Source organism: Saccopteryx bilineata, chromosome 4 (genome assembly GCF_036850765.1).
Source record: "Saccopteryx bilineata isolate mSacBil1 chromosome 4, mSacBil1_pri_phased_curated, whole genome shotgun sequence".
Lineage (NCBI taxonomy): Eukaryota > Metazoa > Chordata > Mammalia > Chiroptera > Emballonuridae > Saccopteryx > Saccopteryx bilineata.
The window spans coordinates 69,194,237-69,212,282 of NC_089493.1; the positions used below are offsets into that span (position 1 = coordinate 69,194,237).

The window sequence follows — 18,046 nt, forward strand, 5'->3', positions numbered from 1 at the left end:
GAAGCACAGAGTCCCAAACAAGATGAATCCAACAAGACCCACACCTAGACACATCATAATTAAAATATCAAAGGTTAAAGACAAAGAGAGAATTTTAAAAGCAGCAAGGGAAAGACAGGTAGTTACCCACAAGAAAAATCCCTTAAGACTGTCAGCTGATTTCTCAACAGAAACATTTTAGGCCTAAAGGGACTGGCATGAAATATTCAAAGTGATGAAAGCAAGGCCCTACAACCAAAACTACTTTACCCAGCAAGGATATAATTTAGACTTGAAGAATAAATAAAGAGTTTCCAAGACAAGAAAAAACCAAAGGAGTGCATTACCACCAAACCAGTATTACAAGAAGTGTAAAGTATCTTCTTTAAGTAGAAAAAGAAGAAGAAGAAGAAAAGAACAGTGGAACATAGTTATAAATACATACCTATCAATAGTCACTTTAAATGTAAATGGCTTAAATGCTCCAATGAAAAGACATAGGATAGCTGAATGGATAAGAAAACAAGATTCACCCTGGCCAGTTGGCTCAATGGTAGAGCATTGGTCCAGTGTGTGGATGTCCTGGGTTTGATTCCCGGTCAGGGCACATAGGATAAATGACCATCTGCTTCTCTATCCCTTCCCCTCGCTTTGCTCTCTCTCTTCCCCTCCTGAAGCCATGGCTTGGTTGGAGCAAGTTGGTCCTGGGTGCTGAGGATGGCTCCATGGCCTCGCCTCTGGTGCTAAAATAGCTTGGTTGCTGAGCAACAAAACAACAGCCTCAGATGGGCAGAGCATCACCCCATAGGGGGTTTGCCAGGTGGATTCCGGTTGGAGCACATGCAGGAGTCTGTCTCTTTGCCTCCCCACTTTTCACTTAAGGAAAAAGAAATAAAAAACAAGACTCATAAGAGACTCACCTAAGAATGAAAGATACACACAGATGAAAAGTAAAAGGATAGAAAAAGATATTTCACACACATGAAAATGGAAAGATAAAACAAAAACCTGGGGTAGCAATACCTATATTTGACAAAATGCATTTTTAAAAATTGATTTTACAAGGGGGTGGGGAGCAAGAAGTATTGACTCATAGTCACTTCACTTTAGTTGTTCATTGCTTGCTTGTTGCATGTGCATTGACCAGGCAAGCCCTCAGCATTCCAGGTTGATGCTCTATTCACTGTGTCACCACAGGCCAGGCCAAAATACATTTTAAAACAAGGGCTATAGTAAGAGACAAAGAAGGACACTATATAATGATAAAAGGATCAGTCAAACAGGAGAATATAACCCTTGTAAACATTTCTGCACCCAACATTGGAGCACCTAAATATATAAAACAAATCTTGATTGACATAATGGGGAAAGATGAACAGCAATATAATCATTGTAAGGGATTTTAACACCCCATTCACATCAATGGCTAGATTTTCCAGACAGAAATCAACAAGAAAACAGTTGCCTTAAATGACACGGAGTCAGCTGAATTTGTTATCTTCAGCATTTCACCTCAAAGCAGCAGAATATACATTCTTTTCAAGTGCACATGGTACATTTTCTAGGATAGACCACATGTTGGGACACAAAACAAGTCTCAATAAATTTAATAAGATTGAAATTATATCAAGTATCTTCTCTGACCATAATAAAAAGAACCTAGAAAATAATCACAAGAAAAAAACAAACAAACTGAAAAACACACTAAGACCTAGAGGCTAAATAATGTGTTACTAAACAATGAATGGGTTAATAATGAGATCAAAGAAGAAATCAAAAGATACCTTGAAACAAATGCAAATGAGAACACAACAACCCACAGTCTATGGGACACAGGGAAAGAAATCCTAAGAGAGAAATTCATAGCATTACAGGCCTATCTCAAGAAACAAGAAAAATATCAAATAAACAATCTAACTTTACACTTAAGGGAACAAGAGAAAGAACAACAAGCAAAGCCCAAAGTGAGTAGAAGAAAATAATAATGATCAGAGCAAAAATTTAAGAACAGAGTCTAAAAATAAATAGAAAAGATAAATGAAACAAAGAGTTGATTCTTTGAAAAGATAAACAAAATTGACAAACCTTTAACCAGGCTCATCAAGAAAAAAGGATAATACCCAAATAAATAAAATAAAAAACAAAAGAGAAGTGACAACTGACACCAAAGAAAAACTAAGGATTATAAAATAATATTACAAACAATGATATATCAACAAATTAGATAATCTGGAAGAAATGGATAAATTCCTAGAAACATACAGTTTTCCAAAACTGAATCAGGAAGAATCAGAAAATCATAGTACACAGATACAACTAATGAAATAGAAGCAGTAATCAAAAAACTTCCAACAAATAAAAGTACTGGACCAGATGGCTCCTCAGGGAAATTTTGTCAAACATTCAAAGGAGAACTAATACTCACCCTTCTTAGACTTTTCCAAAAAATTCAGGAAGGAAGACTCCCAAGCTCATTTTATGAGGTCAGAACTACCCTAATTCCAAAATCAGATAAAGACTTTACAAAGTAAGAAAATTATAGGCCAATATCCCTGATGAACATAGATGCTAAAATCCTCAACAAAGTATTAGCAAACCAGATCTAGCAATACATTAAAAGGATTATATGCCATGATTAAGTAGAATTTATTCCAGGAATGCATGGTTGGTACAATAACCACAAATCAATTAACATGATACACCATATAAACAAAAGGAAGAATAAAACCACATGGTTATATCAATAAATGCAGAAAAAGCATTTGATTAAGTCAAGCACCCATTTATGATAGAAATTTTTAGCAAAATGGGAGGCCATATATGACAAACCCACAGCCAACATCGTACTCAATGGGCAAAACCTATAAGCATCCCCTAAGATTAGGAACAAGGCAGAGATGTCCACTTTCACCACTCTTTTTTTTTTTTTTTTTTCTTTTTCCATTTTTCTGAAGCTGGAAACAGGGAGAGACAGTCAGACAGACTCCCGCATGCGCCCGACCGGGATCCACCCGGCACGCCCACCAGGGGGCGACGCTCTGCCCACCAGGGGGCGATGCTCTGCCCATCCTGGGCGTCGCCATGTTGCGACCAGAGCCACTCTAGCGCCTGAGGCAGAGGCCACAGAGCCATCCCCAGCGCCCGGGCCATCTTTGCTCCAATGGAGCCTTGGCTGCGGGAGGGGAAGAGAGAGACAGAGAGGAAAGCGCGGCGGAGGGGTGGAGAAGCAAATGGGCGCTTCTCCTGTGTGCCCTGGCTGGGAATCGAACTCGGGTCCTCCGCACGCTAGGCCAACGCTCTACCGCTGAGCCAACCGGCCAGGGCACTTTCACCACTCTTATTCAACAAAGTACTAGAAGTCCTAGCCACAGCAATCAAACAAGAAGAATAGAAGGCATCCAAATTGGAAAGGAAGTGAAAAACTGTCATTATTTGCAGAAGACATAATATTATATATAGAGAACTCTAAAGACTCCACCAAAAAAACTACTAGAACTGATAAATAAATTTGCTAAAGTAGCAGGATACAAAATAAATACCCAGAAATCAGTTGCATTGTTATACACCCATAATGAACTATCACAAAGGGAAACTAAGAAGACAATCCCATTTACAACTGCATCAAAAACCAAAACAAAACAGAATCTGAGAAATAAATTTAACCAAAGATGTAAAAGACCTGAACTCAGAAAAATTATATGACACTAAAGAACAAAATGGAAAAAGATAAAACTAAGTGGAAGTATAATACTATGTTCATGGATAGGAAGAATTAAAATGTCCACATTACCCAAAACAATTTATAGATTCAACACAATTCCTATCAAGATACTAATGGCATATTTCTCAGAACTAGAACAAATATTCCAAAAATTTATATGGAACTGCAAAAGACCCCAAATAGCCACAGCAATCTTGAGAAAGAAAAACAAAGTAGACAGAACCATGCTACATGATATCAAACTATACTACAAGGCCATAGTAATCAAAGCAGCATGGTACTGGCATAACAACAGACATATAGATCAATGGGACAGAATAAAGAGCCCAGAAATAAACCCATGCCATTATGGTCAATAACTATTCAACAAAGAAGGTAAGAACATACAATGGAATAAAGATAGTCCATTCAATAAATGGTGTTGGGAAAATTGGACAGATACATATAAGGAAAATAAAACTAGACCACCTTCTTGCACCATACACAAGAATAAACTCAAAATGGATTACAGACTTAAATGTAAGATTCAAAATAAAAAAATCCTAGAAGAAAACATAGTCAGTAAAATCTCAAACATTTCTTGTAATAATATTTTTTTGATGTATCACCTCAAGCAAGTGAAACAACAGAAAAACTAAACAAATGGGACTACATCAAACTAAAAAGTTTTTACACAGCAAAGGAAACCAACAAAATGAAAGACAACCCACTGAATAGGAGAACATATTCGCCAATGAAACATCTGATAAGTGGTTAATATCCAAAATCTATAAGAACTTATACAGCTCAACACCAATGAAACAAACAATCCAATTAAAAAATGGGCAAAGGATCTGAATAGACACTTCTCCAAAAAGGATGTACAGATGGCCAACAGAATACAAAAGTTGTGCAATGTCACTAATCATTAGAGAAATGCAAATGAAAACCACGATGAAATATCACCTTACACCTGTCAAAATGGCTATGATCAATAAATCAACCAACAAGTGCTGTGTAGATATAAGAAAAGAGGACCCTTGTGCAATGTTTGTGGGAATGCAGACTGGTGCAGCCACTGTGGAAAGTAGGATGGAGTTTCCTCAAAAAATTAAAAATGAAACAGCCTTATGACCCAGTGATCCTACTTCTGGGAATATATCTGAAGAAACCCAAAACACTGGTTCAAAATAATAGAGAAGGAAATCTTACCTTTTGTGACATCATGGATAGACCTGGAGATTATTATGCTAACTGAAATAAGCCAATCGAAGAAAGACAAGTACCATATGATTTCAGTCATAAGTGGAATCTAATGAACAAAATAAAGTAACAAACAAAACAGGAATGGACTCATAGATACAGAGAACAGACTGACAGCTGTCATAGGGAAGTAGGGCTGAGGGATTGGGTAAAAAAGTTGAAGGGATAAAGCAAAAAACAAACAAACAAAAATCTCATAGACACAGACCACAATATGATGACTGCAAGAGGTTCCAGTGGGGTAGGAGAGGCAGAGGGGGGAGAGGGGGGATAAATGGTGACAGAAGGAACCTTGACTTTGGGCAGTGAGCACACAATACAATATACAGATGATGTATTATAGCATTACACACCTGAAACCTATATAATTTTATTTAACCAATGTCACCCCAATAAATCCAATAAAATATTTTAAAAAGAAAGGGTGGGGAACATTTTGTCTATGGAGAAAATATTTTGTCTTTTCCCTCTCGTGACTATTGCCTCTGACAAGTTTCCCTTTGTGTCTGTTGATAAAAATCTCCTTGGCCATGAACTGGCCATGCACTGGTGTCAGAGCACACTGCTTCCTAATCATGTTCACCATCAGAGGACCCGTGTGTGGCACTTTCTACTCCACCCAACTCAGTTGTACTCAGTCACATTATCACACGATGTCGCCTGGACTCTGGTATCATTTGTCCCATGACTCCTGGAAGGCTTCGAGTCAGCACATTCTGCCAGAGAAGAAAGGCCAGATTTCTGCTTGCCGAACTTGTGCACTAGAAGCGGCTCTGCTATTTTCCTTCCCCCGTGGCGCCCACTCAAAACAACCATCTTACCAGCTTTAGAGCTGGGGGTTGTGTGATGTTGCAGGGGTCAACTCCAACATCTTCACAGCAGGGGGTGAGGGAGGATGCTATATTTTTGGCAGGACCATCTGTCACAGACGGAGGGTAGAGAAGGGGACTGCAGGGTGTTGACAACACCCAGTCCCAAGACTGGGATGAATAAGGAGCAGGGTGTTTGTTTCTGTTTTTATATAACATTAACTCTTAAGTGAGAAAGTGAAACAGATGGAGAAATAAAATGTTTGGTTTTGAGGCAACAGAATGTCAAACTAAATAGAAGGTGCTAGTTGCAAAATGACATTTAAGTTTCTTTTAGGTTCAACCCTTCTCTCCAAATCTAAGTCAGTATTTTCCTTTCTGTTGATCTAAAATCAAGTTTCTCCTTCCCCAATTTTGGAAACAACAGTTAGCTTAATATATAACCCTTACTATGTGTCAAGCTCTATTCCAAGTGCCATATATATTATATTATATATATTATATTATATTATATTATATTATATTATATTATATTATATTATATTATATTATATTATACTTATTATATTATATTAATATACATGTTAACTCAATCTTCCTAACAATGCTATGAGTTGGCAACTATTATTGTCCCTATTATACCAATGGGGAAGCCAGGGCACAGAGTGGTTAAGTAACTTGCCCAAGGGCACACGGCTAAGTCGAAGAGCCAGAACTCAAACCAAGCCATCAAGCTTGGGCTCCATGTTAGTCCTCCATCGTGCTCTGCATTACTAAGGTCAGACACTGAGGGTTATCTTTGGAAATTCAAGCTCCTGGAAATGACCGTTAGGCTAGAGCTCTGAAACTCTTATTTCATCAGACTATCTCAAAACACTCTGTCCTTTTCTCCAAATGTGTATCTCATATTGTGATTACAGATGTATCAGATTGTTGACTGTTAACAATCAAGTGGAAAGTTTCAGAATAGGGGCTGCACCTGTTTTGCTTCCCCAGTAGTATTCTGAATGTTTGCTGACCCACCCTCTCCTGCTCAGTGCTGTCCTCAGCCTCCTCTGTAGGCTTCTTACCCAGGCCACTAGACGCTGTTGCTCCGCAGGGCTCCGCCCAGGCTCTCCCTGCACCCATGCCCGTGTGCCTGTGCTTTCTGATCCTCCCTGATGTAGAGTCCTAGCCCCACGGTCTCCTCTGACTGCAGACCCGCACCCCCCAGGCGCCCTGACATCTCCTCCCGCCATGTCTCAATATCAGCACATCCTGTGCTGAGCTCCTGGTTCTCCTGAACCCAAGTCCGTGCAGGGCTCCCACCTTAGGGAAGAGCAGTCAGGCCGGGCAGAGTCCTCTGAGTCTGTCTGGGTGCCTCTTTCCTCCTTCCTCTGTATCTCCACCTACCATCACGGACCGCTGATGTCACCCCCATTTCCCTCTCCAGACCCCTATTAGCCACCCTTCTGCCTGCACCTGAGAGGCTCCCGCCTGCCTCCCGGCCTCCTTTCTCACTTGTCTCCCGTGCTCATTTCAGTGTGCTCATTTCAGTGTGCTCTCACGCGGCCACTGCAGTGAAATTTTATATAGGGACACAGCTCTGATCCTGTCACTCTCTCCTATTTGAAATCCCTCCAAGGCTTCTTTCTCACTGCTCTCAGAATAAAGACATTTCCCTCTGTGGTTCGGCCAGTGCTGGTCCCCCTGCAAGAAAGCGGATTGCTGGATAGGATGGACATTCATTCTAGGGCTCAGGTAGGGAGCAGGGAAGAAAAGCACAGCCCTGAGGCCATTAGCAGGGTAACTGGGGACAGCACAGCCCTTGCTCTGGAGTCTGACAGTCTGAGGTAGGAGTCTGAGCTGACCCAGAGCTGAGCAAACTTTTCAACAACCTCTTTCCATAGGGCCGGGCTCTTCGAGATAGCATTTGTCTATCACCTAGAAGGGTGGTTAAGTTCCCCTTCCCCTGGCCTAGGGTAAGGACCCCCTGCTGGGCCCTTGGCAGCTCAAGTTCTCACCTCAACCTTGGTGGAAACTTCTTGTTCTAATTTCTAACATAGCTGATCCAGGCAGGCCTCTCACTGGGCAGGTCTGTATTTCTATGGGAGCCCCTGGCATGGAGGACCTGGTCAGCCTCCACAGAGAAAGAGAATCCAGCACCTTCTCACCCAGCTGCTGCTGCCCCTCACCCTGGCCCGCAAGCCTCCTTCCTTCTGTCCCCAGCCTCCTTCCTTCTGTCCTGCAGCCTCCTTCCTTCTGTCCCCAGCCTCCTTCCTTCTGTCCTGCAGCCTCCTTCCTTCTGTCCCCAGCGTCCTTCAGCGCAGCCTCCAGGGCAATAGTGTCAGCAACGTGGCAGGCCGGTCTCTGCTCGGCTATAAATCCTCCCCTTTTGAAGGAAACCACAGTTCTTCAAATGCCCAGGGCCAAACAGACTTGGCCTGTTGCCTCTCTGGTCTTCACTTGGCCACAGTTATCTCTCATCCTCTCTGTCCAGCCACCCTGGCCTCCTTGCGACTTTTCAGACTCTGCGGACAAGCCGGACTCCCACGCTCAGCTGGAACCCCCTCCCCAGGTCCCCGGGGAACCCCACTCTCACCCACTGCTCAGTCAGACCCTACCTCTTACAGACTCCCCACTCCCTCTCTTGGCTGTATTTGTTCTCTTTAGCACTTAGCACCATGTAACAGACAATATATTCTACTTATTTATTTTGTTCATTGTTCATCTTCCCAGATTAGAACGGAAGCTTTATGAGGCAGGGATTTTTGTCAGCTTTTCCATTTCTGGATCTCCAACATCTAGAACAGTACCTGCCAGTAAATATGTGTTACCTGAATGAATGAACTTCTTCTTTCCTGCCCTCAGTTGGGGGTGGGCTGCTGGCTGAAACACACCCCTACAAAGCCAGAGATTTATCTCAACCCTTGAGGGGGGACCACGCCTTTCTCACCCGCCCTACTCCAAATGCTAACACAGGGACTCCCTTCCCTCACAGCTGCCCCTCGAATACTGCTGAGTCCTTAGGACTGGGTCATATTTCTGGGGCTATCTTGGGATAAACCAAATGTCTGCACATTGACTGGCATCATTATTCAACACTGACGTTCATTTATAATTATAATTATTATCCAACACATACGATCCATTCTTGCTCTGTAATTCTGGCTGTAATTGCTGGCCTTCTGAGGACTGAGCTGACTTGGACCATGTTATCCATTTTCACAGAAGTGGCCTCCTGGGAATGTGAGCATGTAGGTTTTGCTAAATGGCAGATCCCCTTGATGATTTTCTCCTTCTACATTAGCTCTCACTTACACTGCTATGGGAATAAGAGCTGAGGTGCTAGCAGGGGTTACTGCGCTGTCTAGAAGAATTTCCTGGAAGTTCTTCTAGCCCAGGGCCTGTTCAGGTGAGTTGGAGTAGCAGAGCCAAGAGGTTGAAAATAAACAAGAAGGTGTGATGGAGCCTCCACCCTGCACAGTGGCAGAGAGCCAGGCCTTCCTGGAGCCTCCTGAGCAGTCTCTACCCCCTGCCCTCCAGCTCTCACCATGCCACGTGCCAGCTTTCTCCAGTGAGTCTGCCCGGGCCTTCTTCATGGCTCCCAGGACTGGCGCTCAGAGCCCTGTAGAAGAACTCGCCCCAGCCCATCACCCAGCCTCCTACCTGCGCTATGCAAGCCCCTGCCTGCTTTTCACTGATCCCTGGACACGTCTGATGCCTTGGTGCTTCTGGGCCTCTGCCCGGGTGATGGCAGTGCTGCTGTTCCCAGCAGGGCAGAGGCAGTCTCTTGAGGATGCCACCCCCATCTTTGTAATCACCCTGTGACCCCTGGACAGGCGACTCTGCAACCCCGGGGCCGGCCTCAGGGATGTCTGGAAGCTGCCACTCCATCGAAATCATTCCAGCTATTCCTCTAGCCAGGAAAACCCGGGAGCTGATATCGCTCAACTGATTTTCAATCAGTTTCTGAGCAGGAGAAGGCAGTGAGAGGGCAAAGCCAGAACTGACCCTTGAAAGAACTTGGGGCGTGGCACACACAGCCTCGCCCCTGGGCTCCGGCTCCCGCCCCTTCCGTCTGTCAGTCTGTGTCAGAGCAGTCAGTTCCCAGGGAGACTGCGTCTGGAGTGGGAGCTAAACGCAGTACCAAAAAGAATGCCCTTGGCGCCCCAAACACAGCATCTTCCAGGCAAGAGTAACCACAGCATGCACATTAGCCCATTCGAAATACAGCAACAGAGACAAGTAACAAGGAAAATAATGAAAGAGTTGCCAAAATACCCATTTTTCCTCTTTTTCCAGTTGCTCCTTTTTCGCCTTTTGGGCCCGGGGGACCAGGCTGCCCATCTGATCCATTCTGTCCTGGTAACCCACCGACTCCTGGAGGTCCTGCGTCAAAACACGGGAAACAGGAACGTTAAAAAGAAAAACACCTCTCTTCATTGAAGTTAAGATTTCCTTTAGCTAGTCAAACTGGGCAGGCAGCAACACCTTCTCCAGATCCTTTCCTGCTTCTTCCCTTCTTTCTCTACTTTTGCTGCTTTGGCCTGAAACAATGGCAGGTGGGGAATGGTGATGGCGGCTTTCTAAGTGGGAGGGGCGGGAGAGCTCACCGTTGGGGCAGAGAGGAGGGGACACAGTGATGGTCCGGGTTGCCTCTAGACTCTTCTCCCTTCCCCACCTCAATCCTTTCTGAGTGATGCTGGGGAGTTAGCCACCCGCGCCCCCCCGCCCCCCGAACTGGGAAAATCCATGGGCTCTTACCTGGGGGGCCAGGTGGTCCTACAATAGAAAAAGAAATTTACATGATAAACTATAGGTAGAAGAAAGTAAAGTCATACCCAAAAAACACCTTCCCATCTTAAAATGTGCTGGCAAGGAACCACCCCATGCCTTTTGTTTAGAAATCAGTATAGTTGTCCAAGAGATTAAAGTCAGTTCCACACAGACCCACTTGCTAACCAAAACCACTGCTGTTTAAGTTTCAGTGGACCAAGAGTAATTTTATTGATTCAGAAATCAGTCATCGGCTAATCAATCAACTTGATTAAATGAGGTTGGGTGACATGACAGGCAGGCATTAGTGCAGCCTGGAGCAGGCCAGCATCAGCGGATGGCAGTGCTGTCTCTGAGGCCGTGGTCTAGCTGTTCTGGGGCAGCTCCGAGTGCTCCCCCCAGTCAGTGTGGCCCCTAGGCAGATGCGGGGGAATTGAGAGGAGCAGGTTCACCAGGTCTCTATTGTTAGGTCTAGGTTCAGGGCTCCTTTAATTCCAGAACCCCATTTTTTTTTATTAATTTTTTTTTATTTATTCATTTTAGAGAAGAGAGGGAGAGAGAGAGAGAGAGGAGAGACAGAGAGAGAGAAGGGGGGAGGAGCTGGAAGCATCAACTCCCATATGTGCCTTGACCAGGCAAGCCCAGGGTTTTGAACCGGAGACCTCAGCATTTCCAGGTCGACGCTTTATCCACTGCACCACCACAGGTCACACCAGAACCCCTTTAAAACTCAAATTTCCTTCACCCAACTTCCCACTAGGGCTCAAAACAACATTCTCAGCCCCCACTGTGAGGTTGTAGTTAATGTGCTTGCTATTCTCTCTTAATGGCTTCCTGACCTTTACTTTGAAATGTAGCAAAAAGTTGACCTTTGCAGGAATGTCAGGGAAAGCTTACATTGGGGAGGGACCTGACCATTAGGGGAGTTTACATCACAGTAGTTGTTTGTGAAAGCCTAGCCACAGGCCCGGGGACACCAGGACACAGCTGTTCCTGGGAGATTCCTGACCTTGGCTATCTTCAAAATTTACCAAGGACACCAGATAGGATCATGCTGGTTAGGCCTGTGCTACATCAGAAAGAACTTGTGTTTCTGCAGCTGAATCCCCCTCCTCCTCCTCCTCAAGTCAGTGACCAGGGGACAGACCCCGATATGATATGCTAACCTGAGTAAGTCCAGGTTCAGGCAACCCCATGTCAGGGGACAGACCCCGGTATGATATGCTAACCTGAGTAAGTCCAGGTTCAGGCAACCCCATGTCAGCAAATACCTGCAGTCACTCCTGTATCTAATGCTCCCTCCGGTAGCTCGGGGCTGGCACCCTTTGCTGGTCTCAGTCTGCCTGTACCCAGGTGCTTTAAAAATAAACTTTTGGAACACACTAGCCTCATTGCATGAAACAGCCTGAGAAAAATTGAGGGCTCAGGTCAGGTAACAACTACTTTTTTTAGTGTGTAATTACCCAGAAAATCTAAGGAGTGGGGTCAGATGAATCATTTACACATAATCTAACAAAAAGATTTTGCTTCCATAGAGTCGTACTATCAATCATTGCATTTGAGCACTCAGGCAAGCTGATGAGGCTATAATAGGAGCAGACAAGGTCCTTCAGTTTCTCCAGACTACGTGCCATCGCAGTGGAAAGGTCTTTCCATAAATCCAAGCTTGTGCCTCTTCCAGAAAAATCATCATTTACTAAGCACTTACTACGCACACCCAAATTTATTAAGAAGCAGAAATCTTGGCCCGTGTCTGTTACGTTTACCTGGGGAAGGTAGACACACTGAAACCACAATGAAATGTGAGGGAGCTACAGAGAAGCAATGCCCCACAGGAGTACTGGGGCAGTCTGGGCCCACGGCTGCCTGAGAAGGCCTCCAGAGAGAGTCAGCCTTGCCCTGAAGAAACAACGGGCCAGAGACGGCTGCGGGAGTGGGGGTTAGACATCCCATGAAGGGGACCAGAGGAGCAAAGGGACAGAGGCAGGAATTTGCACGAGTCAGGATGAGAAAGGAAGACTAACCAAGTTGGTGTGTGGGGATGAGGCAGAGTAAGTACTTGGTGGGGCAGATATCTGAACTTGGTGCTACGTTTATCTGTGAGGCGGTAGGAAGCTATAGTATATTCCTAAATGGGAGTGGCGTGGGGTGGGGTCTCTGTGAAGTCAGTGTACTTGAGATCTTCTCCGTGGATGATAGTCGAAGAGAACTTGGAATAAGATAAGAGAGAGAGATAGGAGAAAGGAAAAGGATGGGGAGAAAATACCCAGAAGGTCTTTGTAGTTAAAATTAGAGGCAAGGTTATGGGTAAATGTGGCTGGTGGCTGTAGAGTTGTAGAGAAAGCTAGAAATTCCAGAGATATTTCAGAAGAATGAGCAGGGTTTTGTGTCTGCTCGCATAGGAGGCAAAGGAGACCTAGGATAGTCATGCAAGGAGGCTCTCATGGGGACTTTTGAGAGAACACGTGTTTGAAGGCATGCTTTCAATGCATCTAGTCTTTGGGCAAAAATGATTTGCTGAAAATGGCACCACATTTTGTGGGATTAGTGTAGCCTGTGGTGACACGACTTTACCACAAGATGGCGCGCGCACACACACATTGGTAAGGAGGTGGTGAGGCTAACTGAAAGGTCCAGGGAGATCAATCAATCATCATTCTCGACAGCATATGGAGCCAAATTCAGACGTGCAGGTTGGTAAGGAAAGAAAGGTAAACAAGAAAGAATCAACTGTCTATAATAGGCTTCAAAGTTCCCAGGACAGTCTCATACCCATTTCCATGCAGCAGGGCTATTGGAGAGAGGTCCTGCCTGGAACTGTAGTATATATTTAGGACACATTAGCCATGGCCAAGGGTGTCACTATAATGAAGTGTTTAGATTAGGGTTTCCTGACAAAAGGTCCAAGGCTATGGTGGCTTTGAGTCCACAGAATCACCTGGAATGTGTGTTACAATGCAGCACCCTGGGTCCCCTCTGGAGGTTCTATAATAATTCAGTTTGGAGACAGAGGCTCATGAACCTGTATGTTTACCAAGCGTGACAGGTGTTTGGGAGGCAGATGATCCTGGGTTCCCTTCCCCACCACCACCTGATGTGAAAATTTTCTAGGAAAAGAATCAGTCAGATCCTTGAAGGAGTCCCTGACCCTAGAAAGGTTGAGAGCTAGCTATTAGTTTTGAGGAAAGGGTAATTGCCTGGGTCAGCTAAGTTGTAGAGTGCAGAGGGGTGGGGGACACACCCTATCTGTGGGGACAGGGGGACAGGTGAAGAAGAGACACCAGGAAAGAGAGAGAGAGAGAGAGAGAACATGATCTGGAGACCTGGGGGGGGGGGAGATCCAGCAGCCTCCGTGCCCTGAAGCTACCGGAGAGGAGAACTGCAGAAGAGAAAGGGGGAGCCAGACAGCTCCAAAGAGGCCAGAAGCAGAGTGCTAGCTTGACGACAAGCTTCTGTCCCACTGTCTTCTCAGGATGCCACTGCGCTGCCCAAGGGCTCCTCACACCTGGAAGGAGCCCCCATATATGTGGCATTATAATAATGTCAGATGTCGCATGATGTATCTCTGCCAGCTGGGCATTTAGTGCAGTTTCTCAGGGTGTTTTCCAGCTCCTGGCCCTTCTCATCTTTTGAGCTACAGATCTAAAGGAATTCTTGTGGATAGCAACATTCCTGCCACCAGAGCAGTTGACAGGGCCCCACACTCAGAAGGGGCCCTGTGGCTGGGTATAATGCTCTGTGGTTGCCACCTAGTAGTTCTTAATAATTTTATCTTTGAATCTGTGTTTTGTGAATGAAGTCCAATGGGACAATGAAATGTTCCAGGGACTTGGAGCTTTGGTTTGTATGTGGTGCTGCTTCCCCAGGATGGGTTTTCTGCCTGCTCCTCTGCCCTGGTGTGGATGGGTTCTCCCTGCTCCATGCCCCAGCAGTGACCGCTGCCCCTTCAATCCTACTGGGGACCCAGGGACCGGTGCAGGGAAGGCTGGGGTTGGGTGGGGCGCCCTGCATGTTGGAGTCACAGGGGGAGCCCCATGCCTGTGAGGATCTGACTCACTAGGTAAGTAACACATGTACCAGGGAGGACGGCATTAAAGTGCAAACAAAATAAGCCCGGCTACAGCAGGTTGCGAGTGAGACCGTGGAAGAAAGGAGAAAAGCCTTTCTCCTGTCTTTTGAACAAGGGCTGCATTTGCATTTTTCACTGGGCCCCGTACATGACGTGGGTAGGTAGCTCTGACCGTCCCCACCCACACTCCTGGGCAGAGTCCAGTAGAGTTGGCTAATTGCCTGATAGCAGCTGAGCCACTCTCCTTTTCTCCTTAAAACCTAAAATTAACCCATAATGTGCCTAGTTTATAAACTACAGGTCTGTGGGTGGCCATGTCCAGTTAAAAAAAAAAAAGGTCAGTCTTCAGAGAAGAGAATGAAGTAGAGAGCAGAGATGAGAGACGGGGTGTCTCCAGAGAGTCAGAGCGACAGGGAGAGGAGCTGTGTGGGCTCCTGGCAGCATTCCGTCTCTCAACTCCACCCTCCGGGGGCCTGGCTGCCACCCCTCCACCCAATCGCGCAGCAAGCGACCCTTGTGATGGAGCAAGCTTTGTGTTCACCAGACTCAGCTTCAGGGTCCTCTTTCTTCCTGGACCCGCAGAGAGACCGGTTCCCAGCCTTCCTGGAGGCTAGGTTGTGGCAGTGTGGGGGTGGGGCTCTGGCCAGTGGGATCCATGGAGTGGAGGTGGTGAGACACTTCCAGGCCTGGCCTTTTAAAGCACCTTTGGTCCTCTCTTTTCCTTGGGGAAACTTTGGTGCCTGGTGTTGAAATGACAGAGCCACACAAAGCAGCGGCTTGGAGCTTCAGGTCACCAGAGCTACCTTGGGTCAGCCAAACATTGCTGGACTTTGTGGAATCAGAAATAAGCCTTTTCTGTGTTAAGCCACTGAGATTTTATAGTTTCATTGTTAGCAGAGCATGGGCTAAACTATTTTGACAAATACTTCCCTTTATCCTTATAATAATTTGTGACCCTATACCCCCTTTTTCCCAAATAAGTTCTAATGGGGTCCTGCTACTGCAAACAGAAGGCTCTTAACTGAAACAGGGAACACAGGCACCACAGTTACGGGGAATGAGTGATAATGAAGTGTGAGGCTCAATTCCTGTCTTCATGGATGGCCCTGGTCAGTGGCTAAAGCTACGGGCCTCTGGGAAGCCTGCCCACCTGTGTCCTCCCACCACGGTCATTCCAAATCACTGGGGAAGACGCCTGTCTGATTTCCTTTCACCCTGGGATGGTGTCAGAACTGGTGTTGCCTGACCCAAGGCACTTGCTTTTAACAGAAATGACCACAGAGGAAGTGCCTATGTATTTCCTGAAGCCCTGCTGATTAAAGGAAAGAAGAAGCCAAAAACCTCAAATAAAAACATTTTAGAAAGTGAAGTCTAGGCCTGGCCTGTGGTGGCACAGTGGATAAAGCGTCGACCTGGAAATGCTGAGGTCACCAGTTCAAAACTCTGCACTTGTGCCTGGTCAAGGCACATATGGGAGTGGATGCTTCCTGCTCCTTCCCCCTTTCTCTCTCTCTCTCTCTCCTCTCTAAAATGAATAATAATAATAAAAAAGTGAAGTCTGATTCTGCTGCTTTAGGAAGAGCTAGTAAAAGCTGCAACTTTACGAACCCAATGCTGGCAGGCCTGGAGCATGTCGAGGAGCTGAAGCTGGGAGCCCTGCTTCTCTCCCACTCTTAGCCTAGCAAGGACTTCCTGGGGCTCGGGATTCAGGCCAGCCACAACTTCAGGGCCAGCCAAGAGCCCTGGCCAAAGAAGGCATGGCCTCTCCTCCCCCTAGGAGTCGTACATGCGTGGCTTTTCTTTCTTTTCTTTTCTTTTCTTTTCTTTTCTTTTCTTTTCTTTTCTTTTCTTTTCTTTTCTTTTCTTTTCTTTTCTTTTCTTTTTTTTTTACTTTTCCGAAGCTGGAAACAAGGAGGCAGTAAGACAGACTCCTGCATGCGCCTGATCAGGATCCACCTGGGATGCCCTCCAGGGGGCGATGCTCTGCCCATCCGGGGCATCGCTCTGTTGCGACCAGAGCTACTCTAGCGCCTGGGGCAGAGGCCAAGGAGCCATCTCCAGTGCCCGGGCCATCTTTTTGCTCCAATGGAGCCCTGGCTGCGGGAGGGGAAGAGAGAGACAGAGAGGAAGGAGGGGGGGGGAGAATGGAGAAGCAGATGGGCGCTTCTCCTGTGTGCCCTGGCCAGGAATCGAACCGGGACTCCTTCACGCCAGGCAGACGCTCTACCACTGAGCCAACCAGCCAGGGCCTGCGTGGCTTTTCTTAAGGGAGGGCCTGTGAGGACCTAAGCTCTCACACTTGGAGCCGAATCTAACAACTGGCTGGTTTGCTCAGGGAAGCCAGTTCAATGAAACATGATCAGCTGCACTAGCTAAGAATGGTCTGTCCATCCATTGACCAGAAATTGCACCGGCTGCAGCTTTGAGGCCTCGGTTCCCACCCTGGATGCTGGTACACCCTCTAGGGCCACTCTGCCACCAGCTATTGGGCCAGTCCAAAAGCACCTGACATAGAAAGTTATCTTTCTTCACAAGCTCCCATTAAACTGCAGCTTTGTATTATAAAAATGTATACTTGAAACCTATTTAATTTTATTAACCCACATTTATGTCACCCCAATAAATTCAATGAAAAATTTTTTTAAAAGCTGCTGCTTTGGTCCAATCCCATTTATTTGGTGACTTTCATCTTTGAACTATGGCCATAGCAACCTTAAAAATTATAATAGGGATGGCAAATAGGTTTTACTTCAAGTTTCAATTCTAACCAATTAGTACAGCTTTCTGGAGCACAAGAATGACATAAGGCCATGCTCAGCAGCAACTGTGATCCATTCATGATGTCTGCCTGGATATAGGATAAGGAGTAGTGACAGGTGTCATCCCTGCGTTGGAGTCACTTGGCTGTAAGGAGAATGAATATTGTGGATCTCAAGTGTGTCTTCCCTGACAAGCAGTTCAGCAATGCGATGCTTTAGAGATTTTCCTACAAGTCCTATGGGGAGGCCACCGGGAGTGAAGAACCCACCTTCTTCAAGACACCTGCTCTCCCAGAGGATTTGCTTCTAGGGTTCCCAGGGAATCTGGGCACAGGGGTAAGTCACACCCGGAGAAGCCATGGTTGTTTGACAAGCTGCACTAGCAAAACTCCTAACTATGGTAGCCAGTGAAATGCCACCATCTTCACCTGGGATGTCACAGTCCGCACAAAGCTACACGGCACCTGTTCTTGTCCCCATAGCAACCACAGCTGAGTCCAGGAAAAGGGACAGGAATGTGGTCTCATGGTCACAGCTGGACTAGCCTCACGTCACAACACCTGCTTTTACAAAGATGAACCCAGTGTAGCGTTAGATCTTGTTCTCAGGCCCCGAGCCCAAGGTGTGCCCTGGTAGCCCTTCCTGCCCACCTCTCCTCGGGGCTCTGGATGCGGCTCTCTCCCCTGCCAAGGAAGTGGCCAATTCAATC

At 45.9% G+C, this 18,046-nt stretch overlaps 1 protein-coding gene across 1 annotated transcript in view; it reads right to left on the reverse strand.

Annotated features, from left to right (window-relative positions):
* GLDN (gliomedin) overlaps nucleotides 1–18,046 on the reverse strand; it is a 69,454-nt gene that overhangs the window by 15,616 nt on the left and 35,792 nt on the right. Inside the window, exons 3-4 of the mRNA XM_066276679.1 lie at nucleotides 10,498–10,515; nucleotides 10,015–10,122 (exon numbers count right to left, since the gene is read on the reverse strand). Of these exons, the coding sequence (XP_066132776.1) occupies nucleotides 10,015–10,122; nucleotides 10,498–10,515 (126 nt within the window). The remainder of the gene's footprint in view (nucleotides 1–10,014; nucleotides 10,123–10,497; nucleotides 10,516–18,046) is intronic.